The following is an 18,181-nucleotide window of genomic DNA, read 5'->3' on the forward strand; positions in this document are numbered from 1 at the left end:
ACACATAAAATTCTCTGTGAATGATTAATGCTATGTACTTCAACTTGAGTTATTGTACACTTTTATTTTTACTGATTTTTGAATCAAAATGTATTATTTTGCTATTGCTTGTATTAAGAGCTTTGTTTAGTTATTAACACGTAATAAATATTTGCTTATGATGCAGTTTGCTCCATCTCTATTCCAAATATGAATTTCTTTTCCAATTTTAAAAATGATAATTTCCCTCTCCCGATTTAGCATTCTTTGGTTTTCAAAGAATTAATAAATCATGATCTTCTTGCTTCTCATTGCTACCTGGGGACAGAGGTGATATGATTTTGTCTTAGAAATGGAGAAACTAAGTCTCAGAGGAACCTTACTTGCCAAGGCTAGTACGCAAAAATACACACTGAAAAATGCATTCGTAATTTGAGTATGCATTTTTTTAAACAAAGTAGAGGTTCTTCTAAGATAAGTTTTGCCATCACAACCTGCTCCCAAGGAAGGAATATAAAGGACAAAGGATTGTACCTCAGGGGCTCAGGAAGGGAAAAGGAGTCATAAGAGGAGGATGCAACCCACAGCACTGGGACCCATTCTCTCCCCTGAAGAGCTTTATTCTAGCTGGGGAAAAAGGGACACACATCACAAGATGGTCCTCAGCACCCTCCAACTGCTAGCACCGTAACATGACTGCAGCTTGCAGGCCTTTGGCTCTTTCTCCGTGTACTAACTCCCCGCATGACCTTGGAAAACCAAGGGGTGAGAAGACTATTACTAAAAATATAAAAACAGTAATAAAAAGCAGATAACATTTTTTTATACTTACAGATAGCAGGCACTATGCTGTGTTTAAATGTATGATTTCACTTAGTTCATACAATGATCAATACCGACACCCCATTTCACTGATGAGGAACAGATGCCCAAAGAGTGAAGTAACTTGCCCAAGGTCACTCTATTAGTTAATGGTTTTCAAACTTCCTTCCAGCCACAGAATCATTCGTTTAAATGGAATATTGCTCATGAGCATACGTAGAACTTCTCTGGTTGATGTTATCCTCAAGAGTCTCCAGTACCTCTCAGAACAGTCCTAGGGCCTATGAAGCACAGTTTGAATGGCTGGTCTAGATTACCTCTGAGAACAATTCTGCAGAGCTTCTAGAATAGCGTAAATCCTGCTTATCCACATTCTGGATAAAAGGGCAAAGCCTCAGAAAGGCACCAGTGCTGAGCTGTGCACCCCCAAGGAGATGGTCTTTGTTTTCCTGACATTGTTCGAAGGACAAAGTCATGCAATGGTGACAGTAAAAGCTAACAGCATCATCCTTCCCTTTCTTTTCCTCCCTCCCTCTTCCCATTTCCTCCAGAAAGTTATAATTTAGATTCCTCGCCCTTGGTGGGCAGAGAATGAAAGAAATATCCATTTGAATTAATCTTTGTAGAATATGTGAGACTTACATTGATATTTATTTTATTTTTACCTGTGGCTATTCAATTGCTCCAACACCATGAAAGGCTATCTTTCCCATTAAATTCCATTTTACAATTTTGTAAAAAAAAAAAAAAAAAAAAAAAAAAATCAGTTGGATGCATTTGTGTAGGAGTCAGCTCTGGGTTCTTAATTCTGTTCCATCATGCTGTGTGTCCTTCCCCATCAATGCCACACAGTTTTGATTACTAGAGCTGTAATTCTTGAAATTAGGTAGTCTGCTACCTCTTACTTTTTCAAAGTTGTTTTTTTATTTTAGCTATTCTAGTTCCTTTGCTGTTCTATATACATTTTAGAATAATCTTGTCAATATTTACAAAAGACCTGGCTGGGATTTTTTATAGGAATTACAGTAAACCTGTCTATCAACCTGGGGTGAATATTTTTTCTACATAGTTTTCCAATCCATAAACATGGCATATCTCTCACATTTATTTATGTAGGTTTTCTTTGAATTATTCCATCAGCAATTTGTAGTTTCCAAAATTTAAGTCTTGTAATGTTTTGTTAGATTCAAACCTAACTATTTCTCTTTCTTTAGCTATTTTGAATATTATACTATTTTCCAATTTTAGGGGATGCCTGGGTGGCTCAGCAGTTGAGCGTCTGCCTTCAGTCCAGGGCATGATGCTGGAGACCTGGGATTGAGTCCCATGTCGGGGTCCCCGCATGGAGCCTGCTTCTCCCTCTGCCTGTGTCTCTGCCTCTCTCTCTGTTTCTCCCATGAATAAATAAAATCTTTAAAAAAAGATTGAACACATTTCCCAATTTTAGTGTGTTCATTGCTAGTCCATAGAAATAGGGCTTCATGTTTATCTTGTATTCTGTGACCTTGCTGAACTCATTTATTAAGAACTAAGAACTTTAAGAGGAACTCTAAGAACTTTTTCTGTTTTTGGTAAATTCCCTGGGATTTTCTACCTAGGTAATCCTGTCATCTGAAAATAAGGACAGTTTAATTCTTGATTTGAATATCTTTTATTTCCTTTTCTTGACCTATTACACTGACTAGAACTTGCAGCACTATGTTGAATAGGAGTGGTAAGAGTGGACATCCTTGCCTTGTTCCCAACCTCTGGGGGAAAGTATTTAAGGTTTCTCCATTAAGTATCATGTTAGCTATAGGCCTTTTTTTTTTTTTTTAATGCTCTTTTTTTCAAGTTGAAGAAAGTACCCTCTATTCCTATTTTTCTGAGGTTTTTTAAAAATCATAAATAGTAATTGAATTTGTCAAATGCTTTTTCTGCATAGATTGATAGGATTGTGATTTTTCTTGTTTAGGCTGTCAATAAGAACTTTATTGATTGATTTTGATTGATTTTTGAATATTGAACTAGCTTTGCATCCCTGAAATGAACAGCATTTGGTCATGGCATAATTCTATTTTATATCTTGCTAAATTCTATTTGCTAATATTTTGCTAAGGATTCTTATGACTATACTTATGAAGGATGTTAATCTGCAACATTCTTCTTGTGCAGTGCTTCTGTCTGGGTTTGGTATGAGGGCAGTACCAGTTTCTCAAAATGAATCAGTAAGTGTTTCCTCCTTTTCCATTTTTCTTGGAAAGATTGAGTAGAATTGGTGTTAATTCATTTTTAAACACTTAGTAGAATTCTCCAGTGGACCAGCCCTAGACTTTGAGATGATCTTTTTGCAAGTTTTATGTTTTATTAATTAATTAATTTTTATATTTTAATTCCAGTATAGTTAACATACAGTGTTCTAGCTTTTTTGGTAGTTTCAAAATTATGGCTTCAATGTTCATAAAAGTTACAGGGCTATTCAAGTGATTAATATTGAGTGGTTTGAGCTTTTTGAGGAATGTTGCATCTTTAAGTTGTCAAATTTAGATATGTAGAATTGTTCATAATATCCTCTTATGGTCCTTTTGATGTTTGTAGAGTTTGTAATGATATCTTTGTTTCATTCATGATACTGTTCATTTGTGTCTTCTTTCTGTTTCTTTGTTAGTCTTGCTAGAGGTTTGTCGATTTTATTGATCTTTTCAAAGAACAAGCTTTTGCTTTCATTGATTTTTCTCTACTGTTTTTCTGTCTTCAATTTCATTTATTTCTGTTCTTAATCTTTATTCTTTCCGTCCTTCCACTTACTTTAGATTTATTTTCTCTTCTTTTTCTATGTTCTTGAGGTAGGATCTTACACTTAAGGATTTTCTTCTTTTTTAATGTAAGCATTTAGTGATATTAATTTCTCTTCTGCATTCCTTAGACTGTGTCCTGCAGATTTTGACATATTTTCATTTTCATTCATTCAATATATATTTTTATTTTCCTTTAGAAATGTGTGGCTTTGTTTCTAAGTGTTAGGAGAGCTTTCTGTTATCTTTTAGTTACTGATTTCCAGTTTGATTACATTGTGGTCAGAAAATACATCATGATTTCAGTTTTTTTCAAAATGTGTTGTTTTATAGCCCAGAATATGGTCTACCTTGGTATATGTTTATGGGTGCTTGAAAAGTATATGTATTCTGCTTCTGTTGCATGTTCTATAGATGTCAATTAGATCCTGTTGCTTGATGGTGTTGCTGAATTCTTCTGTATTCTTGCTGATTTTCTGAGTAGGTGTTCTGTCAATGTGCAGAGAGGAGTGTTAAAGTTTCAAACTATGAGGCCATTTGTCTATTTCTTATTTCAGTTTGTGTGTCACATATATTACAGCTCTGGAGCCTGGTGCACACACATTTAGGATTGTTTTGTCTTCTTGATGGATTGACCCTATTATCATTACATAATGTCTTTGCATCTCTTGTAATTTTCTTTGCTCTGAGGTTTACTTTAGCAGTTATTAATAGCCACACTTACATTTTTAGATTAAATTTACATCTGCTAATCCATCTTTTTTAATTGGCATATTTAGGCAATTTATATTTAATGTAATTAACGCAATTATTGATATATTATGACTTAAGTCTGCCCTTTATTTTTTATTTACTGTTTATTCCATGTTCTCCTTCTTTGTTTGATATTTCTTGCTTTCTTGTGAGTTACCTGAACATTTTTGAATTATTTTTTATTTATCTATAGTAGTTTAAAAAAATTATTAATCTCACTGTATAGTTGTTTTAGTGGTTGCTCTAGGGATGACATTATATATACACATAAAATCACAGTTCTACTGGTATGGACATTTTACCAGTTTACATGGAGTATAGAAACCTTATTTCCTTCTATGTCCCTTAACTGTTTCCTTATAATGGTTTTCTGTATTTTGTATACATTTAGAACTAAACCAGGTAGTGTTAAGAGTTTTTGCTTCAATCATCAAACTTAATTTTAAAAACTCAAAAGAAGGGAAATATGTCACATTTACTCACATTTGTATTCTTTCCATTATTCTTTCTCCTGAACTGATGCTTCAAATTTCTTCCTTTTATCATTTCTTTTCTGCCTAGAAAGCTTCCTTTAGCCATTCTTTTAAGATAGGTCTGCTGGAACAAATTTTCTTAGTTTTCCTTCATCTGAGAATGTCTTGATTTCCCCTTCAATCTTGAAAGATATTTTCACTGGTAATAGGATTCTGGATTGATAGTTCTTTTCTTCTTGTATTTGAAAAATGTGCCACTTTCTTCTGGCCTTCATGGTTTCTGATGAGAAATTCAGTCATTCAAATTGTTTTTCACCTATAGGTAATGTATCATTTCTTTTGCTGCTTTCAAGTTTTTTACTTTTTATTTTTAGAAGTCTGATTATGTTTTTGTGTGGATTGGGTTTGTCCTGTTTGGGATTTTCTTGGCTTCTTCAATCTTTTGTTTAATGTCTTTCACCAAATTGGGGGAAGTTTTCAATTTCTTCAAGTACTTTTTTAGTAGCATCTTTCCCCTTTATTTCCAGTACTACAATTTAAGGCTTTCATAATAGTTCTACAGGTCCTTGAAGCTCCATTCATTATTTTTCCCCCAGTCTGTTTTCTCCTTGTTGTTCAGATTAGGTAATTTCAATCATTTCCCTCAAGTTTATGGATGCTTCTACTCTCCCCATTCTGCTATTGAGCCCATCCAGTAAGCTTTTAATTTTTCTTATTGTATTCTTCACTTCTAAGCTTCTATTTCTTTTTCTTCACATCTTCCATTTCTTTGCAGAGATATTCTGTTTCTTCTAAAAATAGAGTAAAACTCTGTTTTTTAATATTTCAATCATGTTCATAATTGTTCACTGAAGTATTAACAGCTACTTAAAGTCTGTCAGAATATGCTAATACTTCAGTTGTCTCAATGTTGGCATCTAATGATCATCTCATCTCATTCAAGTTTAGACTTTCTTGGTTCTTGGTATAATGAGTAATTTTCTATTGAAACCCGGACATTTTAAGTATTTTGTATGATACTGTGGGTATTATTTAAAGCTTCTGTTTTAGTTGGCTTTTCCTGGTGATAGAAATGGGATGACATTTTTTCCTGTCAGAGGGTACACATCTAGTTTCTCTACTTCTTGGACTCCTGATACCCAAGTGAGGACAGGGATCCTCACTACTCCTGGTTAGGAGTGGGCACTCCAGTTCCCCACTCAGTTTCTCTGAAAACACCCTGGTTAAGAGTGGTAGGAGTGCTTGTTATTGTTCCCCATTTGGCCTCCTTACTGCTGGATAGTTGTGAAAGTCCCGATCCTTCGCTAGGTCCTCTCTAACACCAGCCCAATAGGAAGCAGAAGGGGCATCTTGTTACTGCTGGGTGGTATAATGGAATAAAAGCTTCCCATGAGATCTTCACTGGAGGTGGAATTTTGTTACTCCTGGAGGGGATGAAAGTCCTAGCTTCTGACTTGGCTTTCTCTGCACCATCTCAGGGGAGGGGTTGGGGGTACATAATGGCAGCCTAATGAGGGTAAGTGTCTAGGCTCCCCATTCAGCATTGGCTGGTATGGTGGAGCCAGGTTTTTTTTTTTTCTGTGATGTTTGGCTGGAGTATAACAGTTATTGTCTAGAGGCTTTCTGTTTTTTTTAGGCTGCCCCTTTTCTGGTCCTTTAGCTAGAGAGAACGGGCTTTTGCTGAAGATGTTTCTGTTTGTACCCACTGGTGTTTCTGGATTGCCAGCTTCTTTATCTCCAAGTCTGGAACATATGAGCCAAGAAGAAAACCCAAGGAACTCATCACCTATTCTTCCTTGGGTTCCTAGGTCTCTAGCTGGTCTACCTTCTTATTTCCATCTTTTCAGAGTCTTCTAGTTTTCATATGTTTGTTTCACATATAATATCCAACAGTTTTAGTTGGACTTATCAGGGGGAATAGGGAAAAGTATATATACTCCATCTTTCCAGAAATAGAATGTAACTTGACTTTAAATGTATTATTTTACCAAACTCTCAGAACACCACCACAAAGGAAGTATTATAACCACTTTATAGATGAAGACACTGAGGTTAAGACGTCATTCATCCAGTAAGTGGTACAAAGATAATGGAAGGTAAATGGGGAAATAGTCAAATGAATAAGTACAAGTGGGGGTAAAATAGCTCGCTCCCTTTTTCTTCTTCTTTTTTTCCTTTAGGGTAACTGCATCCTGGCCCTTTAAAGAGGAACAAGGAAAGGGGTGGGGATAAGTAACAGGATCCTTTTGATCCCAGGCTGTAGTTCTTCAGTTTCTTCAGCCCTGGCAGGCTATATTCCTATTTCCCACCAGGATGTTCTCTCTAGCCAGAAAGACACCATTGCCACCATCACTAGTCTCCCACTTGCCTCCCTTTCTGCTACCCTATGCTCTGTTACTCTCAATTGCATCAGTGGCTTATTTTCTGAGCCCTTTATCCTTCAGCATAAACACTTGCTTCTTTATGTAGTACATGAGGAATCCCTCAGTGAAAGGCTGAAGGGAGGCTTGAGTTAGTGGCTCCTTCTTTGGTTACTTCAGGTGATGTCCACTGGCAGGCCCACCTTGAACATTTGTGGCCTGGGTAGAACAAATGCAGGTCTCTGGTCTAGCTTCCCATTTTCAATCCTCAGCTTTACCCTACATGACAAGGGGCCTTGCATATGTCCAAATCCCACCCACACCACCCCCCATGAACTGTTCTCCCTGCAGCCCAGTCTGTCTTGTCCCAGTCTTTCTCTGTAGCCCAGTCTGTCCTGGGACTTAGAGAAGAGACTCAAGCAGGAACTCAGACAGCCACTTGAGAGGGGGCATTCTGAGGGTCTCATGTATCCAGAAAGAGAAGCTATAGGCTCTGACTAGAGCATCTAAATAGCCCTATAAGCCCTTTGTAGAAAGGCATGCAGTTGGAATTTAGTCCAAATGGGGCCCACAGCCTTTCTATTCAAAGCATGGTTTGTAAACCAGCAGTGTCAGCACCACCAGGGAACTTGTTAGAAGTTCTAACCTCACAGCTACTGAACCAGAATATGTTAACCGAGATTCCCTGGTGATTCATATTTCAAGTGTTAGAATCTGAGAAGCCGTATTCTGATGCAAGTGTCCAGACACCTCAAGAATGGAACAATATTTCCATATGGGGATGAGAGGGGACAGCAGTTGCTTGTCTTATGACTAGTATTTTATAAACCATATGGAAAATCTAGACTTTGCCCAATCTAAGAGAAAGAGAGAGTGAGCTTTTCTGGTAGTTCTTCAATGCTTTATTTCTTGGGGGGAGGGGAGGGAAGGGAAATTTCAATAGATTCTAACTCATTACCTTACAAACCTCTTATGTATATATTCCCAGGCAAATGACTTTTCCCAGACTCTTGGGCTTTTTCTTCATGCAATAAAGAAGTAAAATCAGATGATCTGTCTCTAACGCTCCTTCCAGGAAAGCAAAACATACTTGAACGGGAAGCAGCATAAGACTGTGAAAAGAGCATGCATCTTGGAGGCAGTCTGAGCCTATTTCACATTATAGCTCTACCATATACTCCTCATGTGACCCTGCACAACTCAACCTCTTTTTTCCTCAGTTTCCTGTCTCAAAAAGTGGGCTAATAAAACTGCTGTATCAGCAGGGATTCACAGAGAGAACCTACTACAGAACCATGGCTCACAGTATAGGTTCAGAAAATACCGTTTATTTCAGCACAAATATTTATGCTTTTTGTAGAGAATCGGCTTATTCTACAGAGAGAACAAAGACACAGAAACTTGTAGAAATGTTATGAGTCCCTGCTTCTTCATTTTCTTACCTGACAGGGTCTCTTTCTTCATAGAAAGGTCTGAGCTTTGTTGGCAATACCAGAGGCAGGAAGACTTAGCTCTGAACCAGTGGTCAGATCCATTAAATGAATTCTCTGCTCCTATTCAGACTAAACACAGGGACCTAATTCTCATAGTCTGTTATCTCTCTCTCCACACACGGAGTTACCAGGGGAATTCAAGAAAGACACCACAGGAAGAGAGATGAAGTTTCTATGGGAGAAGGAAGAAAAATGAATCGCCATATCTTGATTTTCCCTCCTACATATCTACAGAAGTCAAGGCATCTAAGTAGATTGGTGAAGGAGAGAATAGAAGAGGTAGAGAGAAGGCAGCACTAGGAGTTGTGAGATAGCATTGATGCCCAACTGGATTTATTTATATTTTTAAGAGACCAGGCAAGGAAAAAAAATAGAAATGAGATGGTAGGGCAGCATGGCTGTGAATTTTTAAACTTATTGTTAGCTGGAGGGAAAATACCATTTTTGCCACATTTTCATTCCACACAGGGTTACAATATTAATTGGCTTAGCAGACTTACAATCAGCAATTTCTTTTGCAGTGCACAGGTTAATGGAGTTGCCAGAGTGTTTCAGATATGAAATTGTTGCCTCATAATTATGTGGTTCTTCAAATTCAGCACTGAGAAACATGGAAAAAAAGGTTACTTAAAATAAAACATTGCTTTCCACATATTTTAAAACTTTTTGTATTTTTTCATTAAAGAATATGTCTGACAAATATGGTGATTTAAACCTATATGAAAGGCATACAACCCCTACTCTAAAAATACAGAAATTCTGAAAAATATAGCAATGTAAAAAATTATATGAATATATAATTCATCTAGAAATCAATAAAATCTCCAGGTGCCAGATATAGAGAGGAAAGCACAACTAAAGAGGAAGGTGAGAATTACATGCAAAGAGAAACTGAGACAGATTCCTAATGACGGGGTGGCTGAGGATATACTTCCTGAGTCAGTAGTTAAGTCTGAGCCACAGGCCTCATGTGAATGTGAAGCTAGAACCAAGCTATCATCATAAAGTTCAGAGTCACAAAATGCCATTTCATCTGTTAAAAAAACTATAAAACATATGTGTGTACTTCTCTGCTATCCAGCTATGATTGCTGGAGCTAAAAGAATCTCCCATGAGAAATCAGAAACTTGAAAACCCAGCACCAAATACAGGTGGGGTTCTAAATGTATACTGTATCTCAGAGACACAGAGACAAAATGGTGCTTGCAATCTAACTGTCTTTTGTAAGGCAAATCTGAAATCACTCTGTAAAGATGCTTCTATAATCCAAGGCAACTATGGTTGCCAAAGGAAACAATTCCCACTTAAAACAAGCTTGTAGTAAAAAAAAAAAAAAAAAAAAAAACCCAAGAAACCCACAAGCCACACAAAGAGATGAGCTACCACAGATAGAAGATATAACAGAATGACAGACTTAAATAACAGAATGAGATGAAAGTGACTTTAAAATAAGCATTTTAAAAAATGTTCAAAGAAATAAAGTAAGGGATAAAAGCCATTAGGTAAAAAACAAAACAAAAAAACTCCAAGGGTGTGAAAAAAGAACATAGATTTAGGGACAGGAGAAAGGGCTTATAGAAATCATTAATTCTTGTAATAAAAATTTAGTGTAGAGGATGAAAAGTAGACTAGACACAGCAGAAGAGAGAATTGGGGAATAAGTTAGATCTAAGGAAGTCACTCAGAATGTAGCATGGAGAGATGAAGAGATGCAAAATATTAAAAGAGAAGTTAACAGTGGGGAAGGTAGAATGAAAAGGTTCAACATATATAGACTAGGGATTCTAAAAGGGAAAAAGAAAAAAGATGAAAAGGAGTCAGTATTCACATGATAATAACTAAGGCTTTTAACATTGAAAAGGAACATAAATTCTTCTATTGAATCAGCTTCAACAATAAAAAATAATGGTAAATCCACGCTCATACACTTTGTAATAAGTTAGCATAAGTCAAAGGAAAAAAGAAAAATGTAAAATCTCTGTGAGAGAAAAGATAGATTACTGAGGAATAGCAGACTGTCAAGGGACTTCTCATTAGCAGCAATTGGTGGTTGAGATTGTGGATAATATCTTATGGGCTAAGGAGAGAGGAGATATCAGTATCAAATTATCTTCTAGCTAAATTGTCATTAAAAGTGAGGGAGAAACAAAGATTTTTTCAGCATACCAGTACACATATTTACTGCTCACAGATCCTTGCTGAAATGCATCAAATCTTTCAAAGAAGTTAAAGTCCCCTCCTTCCCAAGGCAGAAATCATTGCCTTGTTTCTGCTGGGCCACACACAGGGTATGGCTAGGCAGGAGCTGCTTTGAAGGGACATACTGAGGTAGGTGGGTTGGATGGGGTGGGTCTGTAGTACTAGCAAGTCAGATGAAGAGTTTTAGAGCTGGTTCCAAGTGTCTGGCCATCTAGAGTGAGGGAAGGGAGGAGAAATGGCGCCTGCCAGTGGGCTTCACACTGGGCATGGAGCCTGCTTAGGATTCCCTCTCTCCCTCTCCCTCTGCCCCTCCCCCCTTAAAAAAAAACACAAGAGGGAGTCAACAACAGATTAGAGGATGCAGAAGAACAGATCAGCAATCTGGAGCACAGGGTGACCAAAAGCACCAAAGCTGAACAGCAAAAAGAAAAAAATTAAAAAATGAGAATAGATTAAGGAAACTCAGTGATATAATCAAAATACTGAGAAAAAAATCCTGTAACCAAGAATAGCCTACCCATCAAGGTTATCATAGGAGAAATAGAAGAATAGGAATAGTTAGAATAGGAGAGATAAAAAATTTCTCAAATTAAAGTTAAAGGAGTTCATCACCACTAAATCAGATTTACAAGAAATGTTAAAGGGAATACTTTGAATAGAAAGAAAAGACCATGACTAGAAGAAAATCATTAAAGGAAAAAATTTCACAGGTAAAAGCTAACATATAGTGAAGGTAGTGGATTAGTCACTGATAAAACCAGTACGAAAGTTAAAACACAAGAGTAATAAAATCAATTATATTTACAAATAACAGTCAATGGATACACAAAATAAAAAGATGTAAAATATGATATCATATGCAAAAAACATGGAGAGGGGAGTAAAAATTTTGACCTTTTAGAATGTGTTTCATCTTCAGCAACCATCAACTTATAAAGACTTCTATAAAGATGCCTGGGTGGCTCAGTGGTTTAGCATCTGCCTTTGGCTCAGGTCATGATCCTGGGGTCCAGGGATCAAGTCCCATATTGGGCTCCCTGTGAGGAGTCTGTTTCTCCCTCTGCCTGTGTCTCTGCCTCTCTCTCTGTGTGTGTGTCTCATGAATAAATAAATAAAATCTTTTTAAAAAGACTGTTATAACACCTAAGATGTTATATATGAACCCAATAGTAACCACAAATAGAAAACCTTTAACAGAATTACAAAAACATATAGAAAACAAATAAGATGACAGTAAGTATGTACTTGTTAATAATTATTTTAAATGTAAATAGACTAAATGCTCCAATAAAAAGCCAGGGCAACAATACTTTTATCAGACAAAACAGACTTTAAAACAAAGATTGGCAAAAAAGAAAGGGCCCTACATAATGATAAAGAGATCAATCCAACAATTATATAACAATTATAACAATTATAAATATCTATGCACCCAACATTGAAACACCTAAATAAAGCAAATACTAACAGACTTAAAGGTAGAAATCGACAGTAGTACAATAATAGCAGGGGATTTTAACCGCCACTTGCATCAAGGGATAGATCAAATGGACAGAAAATCAAAACAAGGAAACAGTAGCTTTGAAGCACACATTTGACCCAGTGGACCTAAAAGATGTATACAGAACATTTCATCTAAAACAGCAGAATACACATTCTTTTCAAGTATGTAAGGAAGATTCTCCTGGACAGATCACATTAGGCCAGAAAACAAGTCTCAATAAATTTAAGAACTCTGAAATCATACCAAGGATTTTTTCCAACCACAACAATATAAAACTAGAAATCAATTATAAGAAAAATCTGGAAGGAACACAACTACAGAACGCTATACAATATGCTACCAAACAATGAATTTTCTTCAAACAAGAAATAAAGGAAGAAGAAGAAAAAAAATTGAGATAAATGAAACACAATGGTCCAAAACCTCTGGGATGCAGCAGTACAGGCCTCCCTCGAGAAACAAGAAAAATCTCAAACAACCTAACTTTATACCTAAAAGAATTAGGAAAACAACAAACAAAGCACAAAGCTAGTAGAAGGAAGCAAATAATAAAGATTAGAGCAGAGCCTTTAGCCAAATTTGTCAAGAAAACAAGAGGACTTAAATAAATATAATCAGAAATGAGGGAGTAAGAAATGATGGTATAGAAATACAAAGGACTATAAGAGACTATTATGAACAATTTTAAACGAAAAAATTGGACAACCTAGAAGAAATGGATAAAGTTGAAGAGATATATCATCTTCAGAAACTAAATTAGGAATAAATACCTTGACAGTCTGCTATTCCACGATCAGATAGTTTCAGGGTGAAGTCTATTGAATATTTATTTTTTTTAAAGATTTTATTTATTCATAGAGACAGAGAGAGAGAGAGAGAGGGAGGCAGAGACACGATAAGCAGGCATCATACAGAGAGCCTGACGTGGGACTCCATCCAGGGTCTCCAGGATCACGCCCTGCAGGCGGCACTAAACCACTGCGCCACCAGGGCTGCCCGTCTATTAAATATTTAAAGAAGAGCTAATACCTATTTTTCTCAAACTATTTCAAAAAACAGAAGAGAAAGTAAAACTTCCAAGTTCATTCTATGATCTCAGTATGACCCTGAAGCCAAAATCGAACAAAGACACTATAAAAAGGGAAACTTCAGGCCAATACCTGAAACTAGTAAGACACTATATGTTAATTATATTTCACTTTAAAAAAGAAATAATGGTGATCAAATAAATAAATAAAGCTAGTGGTAAATCTAAATACGTATCAACTATAAAAATGACAAATTTGTAGAAGTTTAAGAGCATTATGGAATTAAAAATATTAAATAATAATATGAAAGAGAGTGGGAGAGGTTTATCAGAGTTAGTCTCATATCTTTGTATCATTTAGGAGCAAGAGAGAGATTTTGATTCCTACCAGACTTAGGTTAATTGTATGTCAAAATTTAACTGTAACCACTAAAAAGAATAGAAATAGAATATTTAACTTTTCAACTGGTGGAAGGAGACTATAGAATGAGAAAACTTAAATACTAAAGAAGGCAGCAAAGGAAAAAAATATACATGTAAAATTTTCATAATATATTCAAAACATAAAATATGCAAAAAATCCAAATAGATCAAGAATCACAATAAACACAGATAGATTACTTTAATAAAATAGTACCTGCATGTTGTAAAAATCTAGCTAATCCTGCCAAAAATGCACCAGGCAAACCAAAGCTCCTTTATGAATGAATGGAAAAAGAGATGCAAACCAAATACTGACTAAAAGAAAGCTTAGGTAGGTTTATTCATATTAGACCATACTTTAGCATAACTGATCAAGAAAATGAGAGAATGTACACACATGTCCATATGCACACATGCACACACGCTTTGGGCTCAGGGCATAATCCCAGGGTCCCAGGATCAAGTTCCTCACTGGGCTCCCTGCGGAGAGCTTGCTTCTTCCTCTGCCTATGTCTCTGCCTCTCTCTGTGTATTTCTCATGAATAAATAAATTTAAAAAACAGATTTAAGTTTTCAGAAATCTAAGGAAACCTTATGATAAGCGAATCATATAATAATTTGTGTAAATTGCTAATAAATTTGAAATTTCACTGAAAACTGGCAAATTTATAAATATAAAATTACCCCAGTGATTGAAGAACTGCATACAAAGCCTAATAGGCCAATAAAACATTAATGAGCCTGAATCAATAGTACACACACCCACTCTCCCTTCCTCTTACCTTTACATTCAATTCATCCCTCTCTTTCTCCACCACCAAATAGTTTTATGAGCAAGTTTGAATGAATAGTTTCAGAGAATAGGAGAAAAGCTATCCTACTCATTTTAATAGTGCAGTATACTTTTGATATGAAGACTACAACATAGCCAAAGATTTAAAAATACAGCCCAATCTCACTTAAAAGATTTTAGTCCAAACTCACTAAATACTAAAATAAAAATAAAAATAAAAAATGAGTTAATCAGTATTAAAATTAAGTCAAGGACAACTAAAATGTATTCCAGGATGTCAATGATGGCTCAACATCAGAAAATCTACCATTGTAATTAATCACACTGAAACAATAAGGGAAAACCAGATTTTAATACACTCAAAATAACCATTCCACACAAACTCTCTTAACTAGATTAATCTCCAATAAACATCATACTTAATGGTGAACTATAACAAAGACTATCTCAACTCAACTAGAAATTCTTGTAATAGGAAAAAAGGAACTGAGGGGGAAAAATTAGAGAGGGAGACAAACCATGAGAGACTCCTAACTCTGGGAAACAAACAAAGGGTTGTGCAAGGGGAGGTGGGTAGGGTGGGGGGATGGGGTAACTGGCTGACGGGTACGGAGGGGTGCATTTGACAGGCTGAGCACTGGGTGCTATACTATATGTTGGCAAATCGAACTTAAATAAAAAGAAACGTTAACAAAAGGAACATAATGGGATTTAAAACATGGATGTATTGGAAATAAATGTTATCTTCAGTAAAGGCACTCATAGAAAATTGGACAAATGGATATTACAGACATCACAGAAGAGAAATTTTGAGTAGCTTATAAAAATAAGTTCACAAAAAAATAAAAAATTCACACCATATAGTAAACAGGGAAATGGAATGAAGACACTGCAAATTAGTTCACACCCATCAGTTTAAGCAAGAATCCCAAAGTTTCAAAATAATATTTCATTTGGTAAGAATATGGAGAAACTGGAACTTTATACTAGCTTGAGAGTATAAACTGGCACAGCTATTTTGGAATATAGTTTTTCAATATCTAGTAAAACTGAAGTTGTTTACAATTTTATTTCTAAGTAGATAACCTGGGAAAATCTGGTTTTATATATGAGATGTTTATTATAGCATCACTTGAAAGGGTGAACATTCAAAACGACTGGAATGTCCCTCAGAAAGGGAACACATGAACAAACTGTGATATGTTCATATGATGGAATGTCTACAATATGCAATTATATTGAATAAACTAGACGCATATGCATCAATGTAGGTGGAATATGAAAACACAGCTTTGAAAAAATCATGTTGCAGAATAATACGATTCCATTTATAAAAAAACGTGAAGTACTCTATCTTTAATAAATAAGAATTTGCAGTTAAAGTATAAGTTATACATTCAATGGGTACATTTCTGTATCCATATTAAAAGTTTCCTGTGGGAGGGAGAAAGAGAATGAAATTGAGGAGTGAAATCAAGGGGACTTTATCTATTGGTAGCAAATGGAAAATGAATACTTCACTAAATGTGGAGCATAGGAGAAGGAGGAAAAAGAATCACCCATGAGCTTCCCACTTAACACAAGTGAGGTGTTAGTATTTTTATATTCTTCCTGTTTTTTTCTGTTTATAGGTATATTAGTATACCTGCTGTTACAGACAATGACAAGGTTAGAGTTCTCTTTTCTTGTCCCCTCTTCCCCATTTATTATCACAAGTACATTCCATCTGATTGTTTTCCCACATTTGACCAGCTTGAGTATTTTCGAGTTTTTTAAAATTATATTCTCTAAAGATGTATGAATAGTTCATTTTGTTGAAAAGGAAAAATTATGAACTCTAATGCATCAGTAATTTCTCCCCTATTTTGTTCCCCTCCCCTATCATAAAGTAATCGAGAGAAACTTTCTTAAATTATAGACTATGCCATGTATCTCATGCTCCAATGACCTAACAATCTCATCAGGTCTATGGTAAATTAACTTTATTAATAAGAAACAATTTGTGGAAAAATTGAAAGAAGATGTCTAATCAATTTCTTGGACTACTTTTGTCAGAAATGAATAAGTATCTGACTTTAGATGATCAAAAAGAATTTCAACTGAATATAAAAAAGTGTCTCTCAGATCAATTGTCTTTACCAAGGGGCAGTCCTAGGATTAATGTTAAAGATGAAAAAAAGATATTGTAGTTGTATTTAAACCTTCTTTTTTACTATCTGAGCATATCTTTTATCCTTTTCCGGATCCATTAAAACCAGATCTGAAATCTGCCTTGGTTTAATGCAGTGTGGGTCAATATAAAGAACTTGGATTACAGGGAAGAAATAACTATGATTTAAATAAATCTGTGTGTCAATTTTTTTGTTTCCACATTTATTAAAATATCTGTCTATCTCCAGGACTACAGACATTATTGGGAGACAGCACAGAATTATAGACAAACTTGGAACTTGGGGTCAGGCAGATATAAACTAGAATCCTAGCTCTTCTGCTTTCTAATTATAAAGTGCTGAGTAAATACCTTAATCTCAGTTTCCTACTCTATAAAATAGTAATAATAAAATCTAATTTAAAGGTATATTGTGGATATTGAATGAAATATTTGCTCTCTGCACAAAAGCATCCACCAAAGTGTGCTAATAATATTATGTTGGAAGACAGAAATTATAATATTAAAAAATAAATTTTGACACACATCTAACAGGTGACTGTGATCCCTTCCAGAGACCTTGGAGGGTAGGTACTATTTTCATGCTCTCCCTCTGTTGTGCTCCAGCATACAAGTATCTCTCAGAGGGGAGCTCTTATACACCTCTGATGCCTTATATTTTAGTGTAGTGCCACAGTTTTTGTGGATGCTATCCAGAAAATGCCCCTTGATTATCTGATTCTGTTGGCTAGGGGGGTTATGTTTCTATGTCCCACAGGACAGTAACAATCGGAGAGGCAGTTCTTTCCAAGTTGTCATCCCTAGGGCATTGTATAAACATCAGACTGAAATACAACCCCAGACATTGTTAAAGAGGCCCACTTGCTTGTCTTGGAGTTTTGGCCTGAGGCCAGGCTTCAGGTGTGCTACACATCTAGAGGCCTATGGAGGGGCTCTCAGGGAACATATGCCAGTGGCCACCATCTATGTACTCTTCCTCTGCCTCACTACAATTCACAGGTATCTCCCAGAAAGGAGCTTATACATTCGTCAGGAGCCCTGATTGTTCTGACTGTCACTCAGGGGACATCTCTAGATTACCCAACTCTGGTAGCCAGTGGGGCTTATGTTTATAGTCACATAGACTGTAGATATTTGCATACTCTAAAATCAGCTGCCAAAGAATCTGGTTCCTAATCAGCCTGAATTTGGGTGCTGACTGAGGTCCTTCCCTTTGGGACACTGACAGGTCTTAGCATGCCCTCACCACTAGGACCTATTAAAAATATACTAAGCTGCTTGGATGATCAGAAGGGTTTTGGAGAACACCAAGAACTAGGGAAGTATTGAATGATAAGGTTTATCTCCTACATGAGGCCACTCCTTCAAGATTGGGAGAGGTGGTTGTTTTGTCTACTGTATAGAAGTCAAG

The 18,181-nt window shown here is 35.9% G+C and overlaps 1 protein-coding gene across 4 annotated transcripts in view; it reads right to left on the reverse strand.

The window, feature by feature from the left end:
• FYB2 (FYN binding protein 2) overlaps positions 1 to 18,181 on the reverse strand; it is a 133,953-nt gene that overhangs the window by 59,925 nt on the left and 55,847 nt on the right. For all 4 annotated transcript variants that reach the window (XM_072820384.1, XM_072820383.1, XM_072820386.1 and 1 more), the window contains exon 5: positions 9,155 to 9,255. In XM_072820384.1, the coding sequence (XP_072676485.1) occupies positions 9,155 to 9,255 (101 nt within the window). The remainder of the gene's footprint in view (positions 1 to 9,154; positions 9,256 to 18,181) is intronic.

This window comes from Canis lupus, chromosome 3 (assembly GCF_048164855.1).
Source record: "Canis lupus baileyi chromosome 3, mCanLup2.hap1, whole genome shotgun sequence".
Lineage (NCBI taxonomy): Eukaryota > Metazoa > Chordata > Mammalia > Carnivora > Canidae > Canis > Canis lupus.